Genomic DNA, 17,807 nt, shown 5'->3' with positions numbered 1-17,807 from the left:
TGGGGTGTGAGCCAGCTCCGTCCCCCACCACTTGCAAGCAGGGACTCAGTTTCCTCACCTGTGAAATGAGGGCAATGACAGGACCCGCCTCAAACACTGGAGAATGGGGAGGAAATGCAGGAGTGCGCAGGAGCCCAGCACAGTACTGGGCACGCCATCAGCGCCCGTCACCCTTGGCCGTGGGCATCGTCTATCGGGATCCCGGCCAGAGCCTGTCCCCCCTCCGACTCCACACGGAGCTCTTGGCGCATTTGCCACCCATGCCACACAAATTTATTATCTAATTACACGCTGTCTTGAAACAATTAGGGAACAACCAAATACAGCATAATAAAACACTAAATTGAATTCCCCTCTGAAATATGACAATCCCTACCCCTGTGCTGCACAGTACATGCTAGACACACACACACACACACACACCTCACCCCAGACCGAAGGGCTCTGGCCCGGACCCCGACACTCAGCTGACTCACTCTCTGTGGAGCAGAGTCTCTTGTCACACCAGTTTGGAGCTTCCCCGTTTCTCCCATGGCTGGTGCTATGCCACCTCCCCCAACTTACGAAGTCCCCTGTACCCTGACCTGAAAGCAGGCGGCAGGGGGAGAATACTGTCCCAGGAGCGGGCAGCTCACGTGGGCAGTGGCCTGGGGCCAGCTCTGCTCTGGACACCAGAGAGGAGAGTTCCTGGAGTTGTCTTTGCACATGGCCTCTTGCCCTATCACCCAGACCAGGAGGGCTAAGGCTGTGCAGACTTTGGGAGAAGGGCCGTGAGGCCGGCCAGTCAGGCCAGCTGGGGGCCGTGTCTGAAGCTGGAGGGTCTGGAGGGCCCTGGAGAGGCACGCACAGGCAGTCCAGCCCAGGGCTCAGGATTTGGGGAATGAATGAATACCTGAACAAGCATGGAAAAGGGTACATGCACTTGCTGGAGAGTTCTCTGTGTGTTTGATGATAGAAACAGCCCTCTGTGCAGACACTTCTTATAGAATATAGAGAGCCTATCCAGGAAGGCTTCAAGGAGGAGGTGGGATGGGAGGTGGACACTGGCAGGATGATAAGGCATTGCTGTGGGGCAGGGGCCTGGCTGGCAGGAGCTGAGTGAAGCCCTTTGTGCTGTCAGCACTGGGAGGACTCCTACCCCAGAGGCCCTCAGCTCCTCAGCCCCTCTGACTCGGTCCTTTCCCTGGGACATGCGGAGGCAGCGGACACAACACGGCGCACCCTGTAGGACCGTGATAGTCAAGGGCGCTGCTGCCTCCCCCGCCCTATGGGCCATCAGCGGGAAGGTGGGCAGCTGGGCCAAGCCAGGGGGCTCAATGCACTGAGCTGGCCATGTAGGACAAGAGCTCCCCCCCACACCCTCATCCACCATTCCAGGATTGCCACAATGCTGTGTGGGAGGCGTCCGGGAGGGCTTCGTGCCGAAGTCCATGATCTGCCTTCGCCGCCTTCTCTCCACTCCTTAGCCATCCTTTCCCACCCACCTCCAGCCTCCCTTTTCCCACCCGCCGGCCCAGAATTCTCAGACTTCCCTACTACCTGCTCTTCTCAAGAGAACATTCTCCCATCATTCCAACTGTGAATGAGTTCGTGATTCAACGTGCTTCCCCTCTGGGGATTAATTTTCAGAGACAGTGCCAGAGACAGATTCATTCCAAGGAATAGCTCTCTAAGGGAGACTTCAGCAACACTGACATTTAAGTTTGCTTTTTGACCAACAGCCTTTACTACGTGCCTGCTTAATTCATTTTTTAATTCAATTACCATTTACTGAGCCCCTTCTACGTGCCAGGCACCACACGGGTGCTGAGAACTCAGAGGCGGGGACGCACAATCACTGTCTGGTGCGGAGGACAGAAACCCAGACACGTAACCCAGACGTGATGAATGCAGTCTTCTAAGATTCTAAGATCTTCCTGCTTGTTCAAAGCACACACTTAAATAGCAGCACTTGGTGATTAAAAACTATTCCTATCGGCTCCCTAAAGCAGTTCCCCTAAGGATTCTTACCAAACACCTTTAGGCCTGCACTTGAATTTAAAAAGCTATATGTCGATGTATATTTTATAACTCACACACCAATGCGGCCCAGCCTTCTCCTAGCTCATGTCCAATGAGAAGACCTGACCGCAGCCTTTAGGAGCTCTCTCTGGCCTGGATTTTCTTTGTGGTCATATTTGGAGCTTTCCAGATGATCACTTGGACCTGCTCCTTCTCCAGGGGCTCCTGGTTGAATATACAATTTATGAGCCATTTGCTTTTTTTTTTTTTTTTGCCTCTCCTTGTCCTCTGGTTATATATGGTAACTCCTGACTTCCCTTCCAACTGTGTTAATAATAAATAACACATTTTACCACACTTCAATACACCACAACAATTGCTAGCAAAATGTGGCACACGCACTGAATTATTCACTAGGGAAATAACACCATGAGACACGGCACACATTCCAGGCATGGAGGGCTGTTCACTGTGAGGTGGTGCTTCACCCTCAAAAGCGATTCCACAGCAGCAAGAGCTCCCTGTCCAAGCCCTGCAAATCTGCTGCCTGCACTGTCCTAGCCATTTTAAGGAGGGCAGAAGCGAACCTTTCACCGTTATTTCTGACACGTGGGAACTGTACGTACTGTGGTTTCTCACATGTGTAGCAAGTACTTTGCGGGGTCAAGCAGAAACTGGGATCTGATGCTGGAATTGTTCCTGAAGAAATTGGGATGTGTGGTTGGTCATCACGTTTATTCCATGACCAAGGGGGCTCTGGGTCAAATGGCAGCCCTCCAGGAGGAAATCAACTCAGCTGGGGAGGAGGGGTGGGGAAAAAAGGGTGCCTTAGTTCCAAAGCCACGTGGATAGAGGCCAGCAGTGGCCCTGACCCTTGGGGATCCTGGATGACAAGGGAGGGGAGGCTGGCCTGGGTCACTGGGTGGGGAAGTAGTTAAGAAAGGAGGTGGGAGGGAAGCAGGAAATGGGGACCAGAAAGTGTGCAGGAAGGAAGGGAAGGGAGAGGAGGTGGGGCAGGGAGGCAGAGAAATTAGCAACAAAATGAAGAAAGAGGAGAAGCGAGAGAAAGTCTGTTAGCAACAGGAAAAGGCAGAAGGAGTCTCCTCCAAAAGAGGCACAAGGGGCCTGTGCCCTCTTGCTTGGGGGATTAGCATCTTCTAGCCAAACCCCTCTCCGAGTTCTTCAGAGTCCTCCCCAGGAAGGCAGACGCCTGCGGACTTACCTCCACTCCCCCCATGCAGGTGAGCGAGTCAGGCAGCAACATAGAGACCAACACAGGAGGCTCAATGCTCGGCTGGGGCAAGTCTGGACTCCCAGGTCTCAGCCGGTGACAGCCCAGGGGCCCAGCTGCAGGCCAGGGCTCCCACCACTCACACACGGAAAGAACTGTACTCGTAAAGGCTAGAATAAGACCAGGTCCTGACACTGGGGCATCTTTACTTTTTCAAAGCATCGAACCAAATCACATGCATATTGGGGGTCCCTGAAAAACACACTACTTCTTCTCTGTGGAATCAATGTAATGTTCTGATGTCAAAATGAACAGCAACAAAAACTCAGGCCTCTTTCCCAGGGAAACAGACCTGAGAGTTAGCCTGGACTTAGAAATGCAAAAATTAAGCGACCTAAAGATTTAATTGGCCCCTGGAATCCCCTGGCAGCCAGTTCCAGCCACACCCAGCTCTGAACAGAGAGAGTTCCACCTGTCAGAAAGAACTCCCCACAACGCCTTCCCTGCAAAGAGTGTGCTCCACCCAAGGATATTGTATTTTCCTGCATCCAACACATACTGAGCTCGGAACACGCGGAGGGCCCTTCATGACTGACTGAACTCCAACCACGGCAGCAAAGCAAGAAGAAATATCCACGTGATGGTATGAATGTCAAATAGCACCATCTTGAGGGGGACGGCTCTTCCCCAGCCAAGGTCAGCCCCAGCCAAGGTCAGCCCCACCTATGGGCAGAGTAGACCCCTGCCCAGTGGGGCGTCAGAGGAGCAGAGCCCACGCCCCACACCCAGCCCCGATGCATGCTCTTGCAGGCAGACATCCGAAATCCTTGCGGCAGGGATGGAGCCGAAGCCCCGGCACCTCAAATGAAAGCTTGAGGCCCAGACTCCACACCCCTTCCAGCTCCCCTCTCCCTGACAGAGAGGGGGCAGTGAGTCCCAACTTGGTTGTGGTTGAGTCTAACCCTCACCCCTCTTGTCAAAAGAGACAAGGCTGAGACACAGGAAGCTTGGAGCCTGCTTCTTCCCTGAGGGTAGCTCTGGGGTGGACCATAGGGCAGGGGCTATGAGATGACCTCAGGATGGGCTTCCCCCACCCCCACCCTGGTTGTTTGCCGGGGATCTGTACCTGGAGCTGGAGTCACTGCCGCTCTGCACTGCTGGTTCGTCCGTGACATTAAAGAGCCCCGTCCAATTGGCCAGCTGGTCGCCACTCTGCCAGCCAAACTGGAGGCTTCTGGCAAGAAAATGAGGCAGTCGGTACTCAAGGCTCACACGCTGGGTTAAACCCATCTCCACAGAGCCACTTTCCGGTGTGCCAAGTGACACATCGCCTTGGTCACGCACTTGCTGGAGACTGACGTGACGTCTACCCATGAGGATGATGATTATCAACCCTGCACACTGTTCTCTGCTCACTTACATCCGTCCCCTCCTTTAGCCTCTACCTGCAGAGCTGAGGTTACACGCTATATACACAGGGAAACTGAGGCTTGGCAAGGTCAAGGTCATAGAGCTCTCTTATCTCCTATGTGGTGCGTCCCTCCACCCCTAGCTCTAGAGACTTCTACCAAAAGAGCTCTTGCTCACCAGCACTTTTCTGTCCTGGGGGCGGGGGGCGGGGGCAGGCACACCACAAAGCATTTCATGACATCTGGTTCTCCGGCGCATGAGGACATACCTTCTGGTCCACATGCCTGGTTATTTCTGCTGCCTCCCCAACTCTGACCGAAGGGATAGCAAAGGCATAAATAAGGATGTGAGCATGGAGAGGTGATGAAAGGGGCCAGCGACAACACCGTGGAGGAGGAAAAGCAGATGGGTACTTAATTCCCTTAGACCTGAGAAAGTGGAGCCCTGACCGTTTATGAGGAGCACATGTATTCCCTGTGCACAACTCAGGAAGCTCTGAAACTGGGATCCGGAGCCCCGGAAGGCAGGAGCGCAGAATGGGGCTGAAAGGTGGAGGGCTGTTCTAGATCTGTATGGGAGCAGCTAGATGCTGGGGGCACTCGGCCTGCCGGGCCCACAGATGTCAGGAGGCTGCGCTGCGGGGAGCTGACCCATAGAAGTTCTGCGGATTCACGGACACACTAATCTGAACCCCACCCGCCCCCACGCTCTGCCCCACCGGTGGCTAGGGTGGAGAGGGGGGCGTGGAGATGTGGGGCGCGCGTCACCCCATCGCCCTAGCACAGGCCTTCTCAACCGGGTGCAGCTGCTATTTGGGGCTAGGCCATTCTGTGTTGTGGGACTGCCCTGTGCAGTGTGGGGTGCTGAGCTGCACCCCCAGTCTTCGCCCTCTAGAGCACCTCACCCCCACCTTCCTGCGGGGATGATCAAAATTGTCTCCAGCACTGCCTGGTGTCCCGCCACCGTGGGGGACAAAATCCTCCCAGCTGGGACCCATTGTCCCAAGACAATGCCCACCTCGGAGGCCTCCAATGAACCTTCTAGAGACTGGCTTGCCCTTAAATATGAACAGGCAGTGTGAGGAAAGCTTTAACTTCAAAGTCAGAGAACAAAACAAACAGTAAAAAAAAAAGGGGGGGGACTCGAGGGGAAAAGAGATATATGAAAGAAGGAATAAAATTTTTAATAAAACTCTTAAAATAAATAGCCTCTAAGCTACAGGAACAGGACACCGATGGTTGTCAGAGCTGCTGTCTGGTCAGCCTGGACCAGCCACTAATGAGCCAGGTGACCCCGGGCAAATCTTCAGAACTCTCTGTTCCCATCTTTCAGGCAAGGAGAGCTGTCTCGGATGTCTCCAGAGCCCCGGGCCAGAGGATCACATACTTAAGCTGTCTCCTCGATGTCCCCCCGCTACCTCCTTGGGAGTCTAGGTCACCCCAATATTTAAGTGCCGTCTATGAATTCAAAAATGGAACACTGCGCAAACCAAAGATGCCATGTTGCATTCTAGTTGCACTCTGGGGGGCCTCCCCCTCCCGCAGAAGCCCCCGTCCACTAAGAGAGACACTGTGCATCATCCGTCACAGCTGAGGAAACTGAGGCACTGTGTGAGAAACCACCTCCCAGCCAGCTGGTGGCAAAGCTAGCCCCAGAATTCAGGAGTCTCTCGACTCTCGGTCTAGTCCTTGTGCCACCGATGCTCTGGTTCGCGTCCTGCAGCCAGCCGAAGACAGCACACCTTAGGGTCTTCACCCTGAGGGCTGGGTCAGGCCCCCAGCCTTCTGCCTCATGCACAGTGCACAAGTTCACCACCGCAACAGCAACCCCCCACACACACCAGGCGCTCTTCCAGAGCCTCTGACGACCCCCTTCCTGCCCACTCGCCCACTGATGGAGCGTGCAGTAGGAATGCAAATGCCTGACCTGCTATTATTGCAAGAGTAACCTTGAGTTGGCTCTACGTGAAAAAAAATCATGAAAGAAGCAAGTCATTCAGAAAACATCAGTATGTAACTTTCGTGGGAGGATGATCTATTGAATTATTTATTCCCTCCCCCGCTCCAAGAAGGAAGCTGTGCTTTTTTATCCTCTTACTTTAGGGCCATGTGCGTTGTGGGGGCTGAAAGCTTCCTGGACCCCCTGAAGAAACTGTGCCGGGCGCCAGGAGGGGAGGGGTCCCCCAGGTCTAGGAGGGGTGGCTGAGGAGAAGATGCCACCTGTTATAGTGGTCGGGGCTTCCCCCACCACATCCCCCTCCAGACAGACAGCAGGGCCTCAGAAAGCCACCGCTTGGGGCACCCAAAGAAGCCGGACCTAGGGCTTCACAAGCCTCCAGAAAGCAGTGAGCAGACTGACCACGGCTGGGGTGGCTAGGGAGCCCCTCGCCGCTTGTTTCACGCAAACCTTGGGGTGGGCGTGGGAGGTAAAAGGAAGGCACCACAACGATAATAGACTCAGTTTCCCATCAGCTGGTGGATAAAGTGGGTTTTTAAAAAAATACATGTTTATTCATTTTTGAGAGAGAGAATGTGAGCGGGTGAGGGCCAGAGAGAGAGGCAGACAGAGGACCTGAAGTGGGCTCTGCGCCGACAGCAGCAAGCCCAGTGTGGGGCTTGAACTCAGGACCCGTGAGATCATGACCCGAGCTGAAGTCGGACACTCAACCAGCTGAGCCACCCAGGCACTCCCAGATAAGATTTAATTTTAAAAAAATAATAAAAAAGGAAATGAACTCTTTGACACCGAGTTTCTGAAATGAAATGGATAAAAGCTTTTCCATTATTAACCAGCAAATCGCTTGTGTTACGCCTCACAGCTGACTGAGGAAACCTTTCTTTGTCTTCTTGCTATTTTTATTTAATTATATGTATAGATAGATTTCAAATATTTATGATATTATTCTATGTTTATGGAACTGCCTTGGCAGGCTAGGGGTTGGGGTTCAAAAATCAACAAAGTAAAAAAAAAAAGCTCTGCCCCAGGGACCCTGATCTCGACCACAGAGAGACAGGTACAACAATAAGCTAACAGGTGAACAATGTGCGGTGTGTCGCAGGGTGAACAGTGCTGTGGAATAAATAAAGGGAGGCGAGGGGGTAAGGAGTTTGGGGTCAGGGAGTCTCTAGAAGTCAACACGGAGCAGGACAGGAAGTGGTGACGAGGCAGCCGCTGGATCCGGAGGCAGGACGGTCCAGGAGCCACTGACACCCGCAGGGGCCCCGAGGCAGGATGCGATGGCGTCTCTGGGGGCTGGCAAGAGTGTCCCTGAGTGAGCCAGGGCAGGGGCAGGTGATGGGGCATCCGTTCAGAGCGACAGTGCCACCTTTCTGCAAAACCATCTCACAGGGAGGTGGGACCAGAGTCATCTTCTGAGGAGCCACGACCTCAGCGGGGCCACCAGGAGTCCCCAAGCGCTAGGCCCTCCCTCGCTTCCCCCAGGTCCAGGGCCACAGAAGGAGCTGGGAAGAAAAGGTCTCTCTGAGAAGGTGCCTGGACCTTCCCCACACATCAGGAGGAAATGCCTGCCAGCTGGGAAGCCTTCTCAGGGGGATTAATGAGCATAACTGCCAGGTTCCACATGCTCCCTCGCCTGTCCCCACTCCTGACTCACCAGTGACTCACCCTATTTCTCTGTGAAAGGCTGGGTGGTAACATTCCCCCCAGAAGAACCTCACGAGGGGCGGGACGGAGGATGGAAGGGAAGTGGATTCATTCTCAGCGTTCAACTGTGGGGACTTTCACTTGGCGCAACAGAAAAGCTGTTGTAGGGAGCTTCCCAGGGAGGAGGAGAGGAGTGGGGGGGCTGTCCTCCCCAGAGGCACTGCAGAGGTCTCCTTGAGAGCCCCCAGGCCTGGGACCCAGAGTCGCAAGGAGCAGATAGGGCCTCCTGGATTCAATGGCCGTCCATGGCTTTGCGGAGGCCTCTGGCTAAGGAGCTGCTGGGCCAGGGCCCGGGGGTGTCCAAGCACTGCAGTGCCCGGGCAGGGGCAGGGCAGGGGCAGGGGAGGGTGCACATGTGGACACCCAGCCCTGGGAGGAGTCTGGAGAGAGAAACCAGATAAGCTCCAGGCACAGTCCTGAGACCACCTTGCCACCCCCAATCTACATACCACGGAAGAGCCTGGGCCCCTCAGGCCAACATCCAAACACTGTTCCCGGGGCTGGTGTTCCAGACTTGCCTTCCAAGAGGGGCTGCGGCAGGTGGAGCACAGAGTGAGGGAGGGGCTGCGGGCACACACACACAGCCTTCCAGCTGTCCTCTGGCACTCAGGGCCCAAATAGCACATCGCAGTGAGCAGAGTGGGGACCCCCTGCCTCCTGGGAAGACAGTGGATGCAGACACTGGGAGGCGGCCCCCTCACACACTCATCCATGCCTGTGGTCCAACCACTCTCCTTTAAGAGCTCCCACTAATTCTGTCTTCTCCATCTGATGACGTGTCCCAGATCCTGTGTGTGCACGTGTCTCCAGGGTCAGCAGCCCACACGCTTCCCCCAAACCTGGGGACCCCCGTCCGGCTGAACTTCTCTGATCCTTTCATTCCTGCCGCAGCCTTTGCTCCTGGTGCGGGTTGTATCCTGTCCCTCCAAAATTCATATGTTGAAGTCCTAATCCCCACTACTGATGAAGGTGACCTTCCTTGGAAATAGTAGATGATATTAGTTATATTAGGATGAGGTCATACTGGAGTAGAATGGGCCGCTAATCCGATAGGACTGGTGTCCTTACAAAAAAAGGGAAATTTAGACAGTGACATGTACACGGTGTGGGGAACACCATGTAAAGATGCAGGGGGAGATTCTACGAGCCAAGGAAAGTCAAAGACGACGGGCAAACCCGCAGACACTATGGGACGGGCATGAAACAGATTCCCCCTCACAGTTCTCAGAAGGAATGAGCCCTGCTGACAGCTTCATCTTAGACTTCCAGCTTCCAGAACTTTCTGTTGAAGCCACCCAGTTTGTGGTACTTTGTTACAGCAGCTCCACCAGACCAATACATTGGGGTTGCCTCTCTATTCCTTTAGGGCAAGACCTGACTCTTTCTTCAAGACTCCCCTCAAATCCTCAGTCTTGTCCAGTGATTCCCAAACTTGACTCTGTGGAACACTGGGGTACTCTTTGAGATTCTACAGAGGAAGGAGGGGACATGGCAGAGGGTGGGGGTAAGGAAGAGGGAGCTAGGTGGGCGAGACTCGAGCCCCCGCCCTGTTTCAAACCAGTAGGCTCATTTATCCATTGAAGACACAGGTTTGCACATGGACGGAGGCCACAGGAGTCTCTCTGTCCTAGAACCCCAGCCCACTTGGTCCTTAGTACATAACAGAGTTTGTAAGTTTGTAAACTTTTCATAACTACTTGGTCCTTCTCCCTCTGCAAGCTCCTTGAAAGTAAACCTGTTTCACACATCTTGGCAACAAGAGACTCGAGTGGTACAATCCAACAGAAATACACCAGGAGCTATATTCATAATCTAGAATGTTCTGGGAGCCATATTATAAAAAAATAAAAACAGCTAATAAAATTCCATAGAACTGACCACACACAGACACACAAATGAGAGCTGTGTAAAACCCGCAAAGTCTGGATAAGGTTGATGGATTGTGTCAATGTTAACTTCCTCCTTGTGATATTGTCCTATAAATTTGCAAGATGTTACCAGTTGGAGAAACAGGATTCTCTCTGGATTATTTCTTATAACTGTATGTGAGTCTACAGTTCTCAAAATAAAAAGGTTTCTAAGAAGAAGAAAAAACTGAAATTGATGTTAATATACTTTCATTTAACCTAATATACCCAAAATATTGTCATTTCAACATATAATCAATTTAAAAAGTAATGGGATATGTTACATCTTTTCTCATATTGTGTCTTTGAAGTCTAGTGTGTATTTTACACTTACATAAACACAGCACATCTTAGTGTAGACTTGTCTCATTTCCAGTGTCCCATGGCCACACAAGGCTGGTGGCTACTGTGTTGGATACCAAAGGTCTGGTACATAAACGGCACGGAAGTTATGCTTGCTGAATGAATGAACAAACTAAGGAATAAATGAATGAATGAACAAATGAATGAATGAAGCAAGAAAGCAAGCAATGAATCAACCTAAACCAAGGAGAGGCTGAGTGAGACTGGACGCGCAGAACAGCACCCCCACCAGCTGAGGGCCCTGGGGGGGAGGCCACAGGTGTGGGAACGTCAGCCCCACAAGCCCTGGCAGCGGGAAGGCGACCCAGAGTAACGACCCCGTGTCAGGACAGCACCCCAGCCTGACATGGAAGAGAAAACGCCGGCGGAGTCCCACCTCCTTTAAGCCTTCTTTCGGGAGGTCACAGTTTATTTCTGGGGAAACTCTGATCCTCAGCCTGACAGGCTGGGGAAGAATGGAGAGCTGGCGAGCTGGAGGGGGGGCTTAGGCTCCTTTGCTCGGAGACTCAACAGAAGCAGCACAAATCGCATCCTCTGAGGCTGGAGTGAGCACGGATGCGTTTCACTCTTCCAGTAACCTGGCACCCTCTGTGCGCGGTGTCCCACACACATTTCCTGGCTTACCAGCCGCATGCCCATCCCCTACAATCCAGGGGCCCTGCAGGACCCGTGGGCCCCTTGCAAACAGGACTGGCAAAGTCTGGCCCAAGCCTCTGTCTGGAAGGGCGGGCCCACCGCATGGGCACTGAGAGAGAACAGCCCGTCCGCTCACACCGCAGAGCACTCAGCTGAGCCCGGGGAGGCCCTCCGGCTCACCAAGATCCAGGGAATAAAAGAAATTCAAAAGCCTTCAGTGGCTTCCATCACCTGCTCCTGCAGCCTCAACACCCCAGCCTGTCCCCCAGAATCACTGCCCTGAAGCACACCGGCTCTCCAAAGCCCAAGCCAGGTCCCCCCGGGTACTCACCACCCCACTGCTCTCGCCTCTGGGACCTACGAAATTTGCCACCCATGTCACACAATTACAGATTTATACAGCTTTACATATTTTTCATGTTTGTCTCTTTAAGCGTGCTGTAAGTTCCTTAAGAATATGCATCATGTCTAATAATTCTTCATCAACATGTCCTCCTCCCCCTGGTTCAAAGCCCAGTGCACATTTAGTTGATGTTTGTTTTTAGGAAAAGTTTAGAAGTTCCCTTTGTATGTAACCATTCATTCAACAGTAAATGTCAGGCACTGTGCTGGGTCCTGGGAATTCAGAGATCGGTAAAACATCGCTTTAAGGGGCACCTGGATAGCTCATCAGTGAAGTGTCTGACTTCGGCTCAGGTCATAATTTCATGGTTCGTGAGTTCGAGCCCCATGTCAGGTTCTGTGCTGACAGCTCAGAGCCTGGAGCTTTGCTTCAGATTCTGTGTCTCCCTCTTTCTCTGCCCTTCCCCTGCTCACACTCTGTCTCTGTCTCTCTCTCTCAAAAATAAGTAAACATTTAAAAAAAATTAAACACCTCTTTTAAGGGTCTTACAAGCTTTGTGACCTTCTACAAGTTACTCACCCTCTCTGAGTATTAAGTGAGGATGACTCTCTCGGTGTAATAGGACTGTTGTGAGGATTAAATGAAATAATCCTCATTTAGGATTATCTCCTTAGATCAGAGCTTGGCTCATGAACCCTTAAGGAAGGTTAATAATATCATTAGCTGATGAATCCTTCACCTGTGTGTGGTGGGGAAGGGGCGGGGGTCCTTACACATAGAGTTAAGAGCTAAACTAGTGATGTTTTGGATGAAAGCATCTTAGATGAAAAGTGAGTGGACCTGGATAAGTCAAGGAAGAGATGCTAAGTCCTCTAAGAGGTAAAATTGCCCTGAAAAGTACAGATGTCAAAAAGAACAGAACTGGACAGAGAAAGAGGTAGGGAGAAGAGTGAGAGAACAGCACTGTGCCTCTGGGGGACATCAGGGGAAGGGACAGACATCTGACACCCCCGACCAGTCGTGGAATGGGCACACAGCAGGTCAGGGTCAGGACTGGAGTGAGGCAAGCAAAGCTCCCAGGGCACGAAATTGCAGGTGGCCCCTCATCCCAGGCTCATACGAGTGCAGGGTGGACCCGTGAGACGGAGGCTTCCGTGAGTTCTGTCCCCTGGGTGCCTGGTTTGCCTCACCCTAGTCCCAGCCCTGCAGCAGGTGCTCAAGACAAGCTTGCTCTGGCCAGCACAACGATAAGGTCATTCTGCTGGCACAGCACACACCCTGGTGGCAGTCAACTCAGCATCCCTTCTCCTCTCTGGGGGACCGTCCATCCCCACCAGGTCCCCACTAGGCACCCTTGCCTTCCAGAACCAGCCCCTGGATAGACCCTCCAGCCCTTATGGTCCCATCTCCTGGGCCATGCCTGTGTCTCAGGGCAGCCAATCAGAAGGAGGGTTGTTGGCTCCTTGAGGAGAGCCTTGAAATACACACTTCAGATACAGCGCGGAGTCAGGCTGTGCTCTTCCTTGACCCACTTTCATATCCTCAGGTCTCAGGCCCACACCAGCCACATGCAGGCGGCCCAGATCTGTGCCCTCCTGACACCAGAGAGAGCAAGGCTGCAGGGAAAAGAGTGTGTGGCAGAGTTTTCTCCATAAAAGGCAGGACAAAGTAGACCCAACCTCTGCTCCTGTTATGGAAAACATAGAAAACCTAAATCATCTTTGACCATTAAAGAAATGGAATTAGGAACTTACAGTCTTCCCACAAGGAAAAATTGGGTGTGGGTGGGTGTGAGTTCTACCAAGCTTTTAAAGGATAGACGATCTCAAACTGGCATAAATCATTCCACGGAATAAAGAAGGAATATCCCCTAACTCCTTTCACAAGACTGGTTTTACGACAAGACAACGGCAGCATTATAAGTGAAAAGTATGTGCCAACATCACTCAATAACATAAGATACAATATCTTAAATGAAAATTTTACTCAACAGATCTCACATCATAGAAAATAAATTATATACTATAAACAAGCTGGGTTTATCCCTAAAATTTTAAGTTTAACATCTATTAATGTAACTTATCACATCAAAAGATTAAAGGCAAAGAAACTATGTATCACCCAACAAAGGTAGAAAAATCATCTGATAAAATGAATATTCAAACACAATTAAACTCCCCTCACTTGCTCACTTAGCAAAATGTGTTAGCGTACTCTACCACAGAGTTGTCTGAATCTCTTAGAGTTTATCCATAAAAAACCCAAAACAAAAACCCAAAAAACTAAGCAGATATACTCAGTGGAGACACTTGCACCATCCTTCACCTTATGGTTAAGTTTAATCCCACCATAAACAAAACTTAGCTCCAGTGGAGCGAAGACCTCAATACAGGAACTAAAATTATAAAACTAGAAAAGAAAACACAAGGGAAACTCTTGGTGTCCCTGGTCCATGGCCATGGGCAGTGACTTCTTAGATATAGTATCTCAAGCACAAGAGACCAACAGCAAAATACATATATACAAATTAGAATTCACCAGAATTAAAAACTTTCATGCTGAAAGGAAGTAAAAAGTCAACCCCTAGAATAAGAGAAATGTTTTAGAAATTATATAATAGACAAGGGACTTATATTTAGAATCTATAAAGAACTCTCACAATCATAAAAAGACAAATCATCCCATTTAAAAATGGGCAAAGGAACGGAATAGACATTTCTCCAAAGAAAATATACAAATGGCCAATAAGTACATGAAAGTATGTTCCACATCATTAGTCATCAAGGAAATGAGAAATCAAACCCACAATGAAACACCACGTCAAACCCATGAAGACGGCTATGGCCAAAGGATAGATGATAATGAGTGTTTTAAAAAGTGTGGGAAAACTGGAACGCTCGTGCACTGCATGGAGGGAGCATAAAACGGCGTAGCCACTTTGGAAAAGAGTCTGGCAATTCCTCAAACAGCAAAGCACAGAGTTACCGTGTGACCCCGCAGGACCACTTGCAGGTTTATACCCAAGAGAAATGGAAATGAACATCCACACAAAAGGCTGGACACAAATGCTCATCATGGTGTTATTCATAATAGCAAAAACAAGAACCGAATTTCTACCACTGAAGAATGGACAAAATGTGGCATATTTATAATTGGAATGCTATTTATCAACAAAAAGAAATGATATTATTATAACATGGATGACCTTTGAAACCATCATGCTTAAAAGATGACAATCATATTGGACACATATCATGTGATGCCATTTGTATGAAATGCCCAGAGTAGACAAACCTATAGAGACAGGAAATACACTAGAGTATGTCTATATCCCTACAGCTGGGGGAGGGGGGGGCAGGGGGTGATGGTTAAGAAGTCCGGGGTTTCTTTTTGGGGTAATGAAAACATTCTAAAATTGACTGTGGTGACAGATACATAATGGTCTGAATATACCCCAAGGCATTTAACTGTACATTTTAACTGGGCAAATTATATTTTGATAAAGCTATTTAAAAAGAAAGTTAGCTGTGCTGACAGCTCAGAGCCTGGAGCCTGCTTCAGATTCTGTGTCTCCCTCTCTCTCTGCCCCTATCCGGCTCATGCTCTGTCTCTCAAAAATAAATAAATGTTAAAATTTTTTAAAAAAAGAAAGTTAAAAAAATTTTTTGAGGATTAGGCCAGGACATTCACTATGGCATTTTTATTGAACATCATGGCAAAGGTCTTAGCCAACTCAATAAGACAAGAAAATTAATTAAGATATAGGGTTGGGATAAAAGAAGAAAATGTCTATGTAGAAATCCCAGAAGAATCTATAGATAAATTACTATCATTATGTATTCATGATCTAGGTTGCTGATTATAAAATCAGTATCAAAAAAATCAAATTTATTTCTATTAACTAGCTGCAGATGTTTAGAAAATATAATTCTGGGGGGGGGCGCCTGAGTGGCCTGGTTAAACATCCGACTTCAGCTCAGGTCATGATCTCGCAGTTCATGGGTTCGAGCCCCGCGTCCGGCTCTGTGCTGACAGCTCAGAGCCTGGAGCCTGCTTCAGATTCTGTGTCTCCCTCTCTCTCTGACCCTCCCCTGCTCACACTGTCTCTCTCTCTCTCTCTCTCTCAAAAATAAATAAAACATGAGAAAAAGTAGAAAATACAATTTGTTAAATTACGTTTTTATGGGGCACCAGGGTGGCTCAGTCAGTTCGGGGTCTGACTTCCGATTACAGTCCAGGTCATGATCTCAGGGTTCTGGGATGGGATCGCAAGTCGGGCTCTGTGCTGACAATGCAGAGCCTGCTTGGGATTTTCTCTCTCCCTTTCTCTCTGCCCCTCCCTCCCTCACTTGTTCTCTCTCCCTCTCTCTCTCCATCTTTCTCTCTCTCTAAATATACATAAACCTTAAAAAATAAAAGTAAAAGAAAAAAAAAGGCAGGTTGAAACTGATTGTAAAAAAATCTACAGTGACCTTGCTTTCTACCTAAAAAAGAAACAACAACATGGGGCGCCTGGGTGGCTCAGTTGGTTAAGCCTCTGACTTTGGTTCAGGTCAGATCTCAAGTTCGTGGGTTCGAGCCCCGCATCAGGCTCTGTGCTGACAGCTAGCTCAGAGCCTGGAGCCTGCTTCTGGACTCTCCCCCTCTCATGCTCTGACTCTCTCTGTATCAAAAATAAAACATTAAAAAAATTTTTTAAAAAGGAAAAAAAAGAAACAACAACAAAAATATGACTGCCTTTCCCTGCCCCTCTGTTAAGGCTTGCAAGGCCCCAGCACTCTAGGGGAAGTTCATGTGAAGATTTTAGCTCTAGCAAAGGAGCATGGAGGCCGTGGACGGCTTAAAGGAGGAGGGTACAGGATGTGAGGGCGATCTGGCTGCGACATCTGTCACCCCATTGATCGCCAGGGTTGATTCGGCTGATCTGGCTGGCTAGGCGGGTGTCCCCTTCCTCCCTCACCGCTCCACGTGCGTCCCTCCCGAAGCTGCGCGCTCGGTCGAAGAGGACGACCATCCCCGATAGAGGAGGGCCGTTCTTCGGTCAAGGGTATACGAGTAGCTGCGCTCCCCTGCTAGAACCTCCAAACAAGCTCTCAAGGAGGAGGGGACAATTTCCGTGGCCTTGATTCTAGGAAATCCTTTGGTCTGACCCTCCTCCCCAGCACCGCCCTTGCCCGCGGAACCAGACCCACGTGGCCTCATCCCACCTGATCGCTCCGCTGGGTGTGTCACAGGTGACAGCTCCCTGCCTGGCACCGTTATCCCTGGGTTTCCCTACCACTTGGTCCCCTCTGCTCTACGCAGCCTCAGTGTCCAGAAACAGCTCTTCTCTTCAACCGGTAGGTGCAGGCTTTCCGCAAGGCTCTGCTTTGTGCCCTGACCTTCACCATCTCCTTCCGCTCTCTCCTGGGTGACTCCATCCAACCAGCAGTGTTTTTTCTAACTAAGGGCTTCAAACTAACAGGTTATGAAATCATTTGGGTGGTTTTCCCCTACAATGTTTTAAACTTTCATATTGCAGTAAAATATACATAACAGAAATTTACCATTTTAACCATTTTTTTAACATTTATTTATTTTTGAGAGACAGAGAGAGACCGTGTGATCAGGGGAGTGGCAGAGAGAGAGAGGGAGACACAGAATCTGAAGCAGGCTCCAGGCTCTGAGCTGTTGGCACAGAGCCCGACATGGGGCTCGAACCCACAAACCGTGAGACCATGACCTGAGCGGAAGTCAGACGCTTAACCGACTGAGCCACCCAGGTGCCCCAATTTTAACCATTTTTAAGCCTCCAGCTCAGGACATTACGTATACTCAATCTGTTGTGTAACCATCACCCCCATCCATATCCAGAACTTTTTCATCTTCCCAAACTGAAACTCTGTAGCCATTAGGCACTAACTCCCACCCCACCTGCAGCCTCTAACAACCACCAGTCTACTTTCTGTCTCCATGAGTTGATTACCTAGGTGCCTCATGTACTGGAAACATACAATATTTGTCATTTTGGCCTGGTTGTTTGAGCATACTGTCTTCAAGATGCATCCATGCTGTAGCATGTATCAGATTTCCCTTCCTTTTTAAGGCTGGACTTATTTTTTAAAATGGAGTGGAATAGGGGCACCTGGGTGGTTCAGTCGGCTAAGCCTCCGACTTCGGCTCAGGTCAGATCTCATGTTCGTGGGTTCGAGCCCCACGTCAGGCTCTGTGCTGACAGCTAGCTCAGAGCCTGGAGCCTGCTTTCGGTTCTGTG

General features: G+C 50.3%; 1 protein-coding gene across 2 annotated transcripts in view; it reads right to left on the bottom strand.

The window, feature by feature from the left end:
* ST8SIA5 (ST8 alpha-N-acetyl-neuraminide alpha-2,8-sialyltransferase 5) overlaps positions 1-17,807 on the bottom strand; it is a 56,318-nt gene that overhangs the window by 33,469 nt on the left and 5,042 nt on the right. Inside the window, exon 2 of one of the 2 annotated variants that reach the window (XM_029922761.1) lies at positions 4,359-4,466. The exons of the other annotated variant lie outside the window; for it this stretch is intronic. Coding sequence (XP_029778621.1) covers positions 4,359-4,466 — 108 coding nt within the window. The remainder of the gene's footprint in view (positions 1-4,358; positions 4,467-17,807) is intronic. 2 annotated transcript variants of the gene reach the window in all.

The sequence above is a fragment of the Suricata suricatta genome, chromosome 14 (assembly GCF_006229205.1).
Source record: "Suricata suricatta isolate VVHF042 chromosome 14, meerkat_22Aug2017_6uvM2_HiC, whole genome shotgun sequence".
NCBI classification, from domain to species: Eukaryota; Metazoa; Chordata; class Mammalia; order Carnivora; family Herpestidae; genus Suricata; species Suricata suricatta.
Note: the sequence above shows the minus strand (reverse complement) of the source record. Positions and strands in the feature narration are given on the sequence as shown.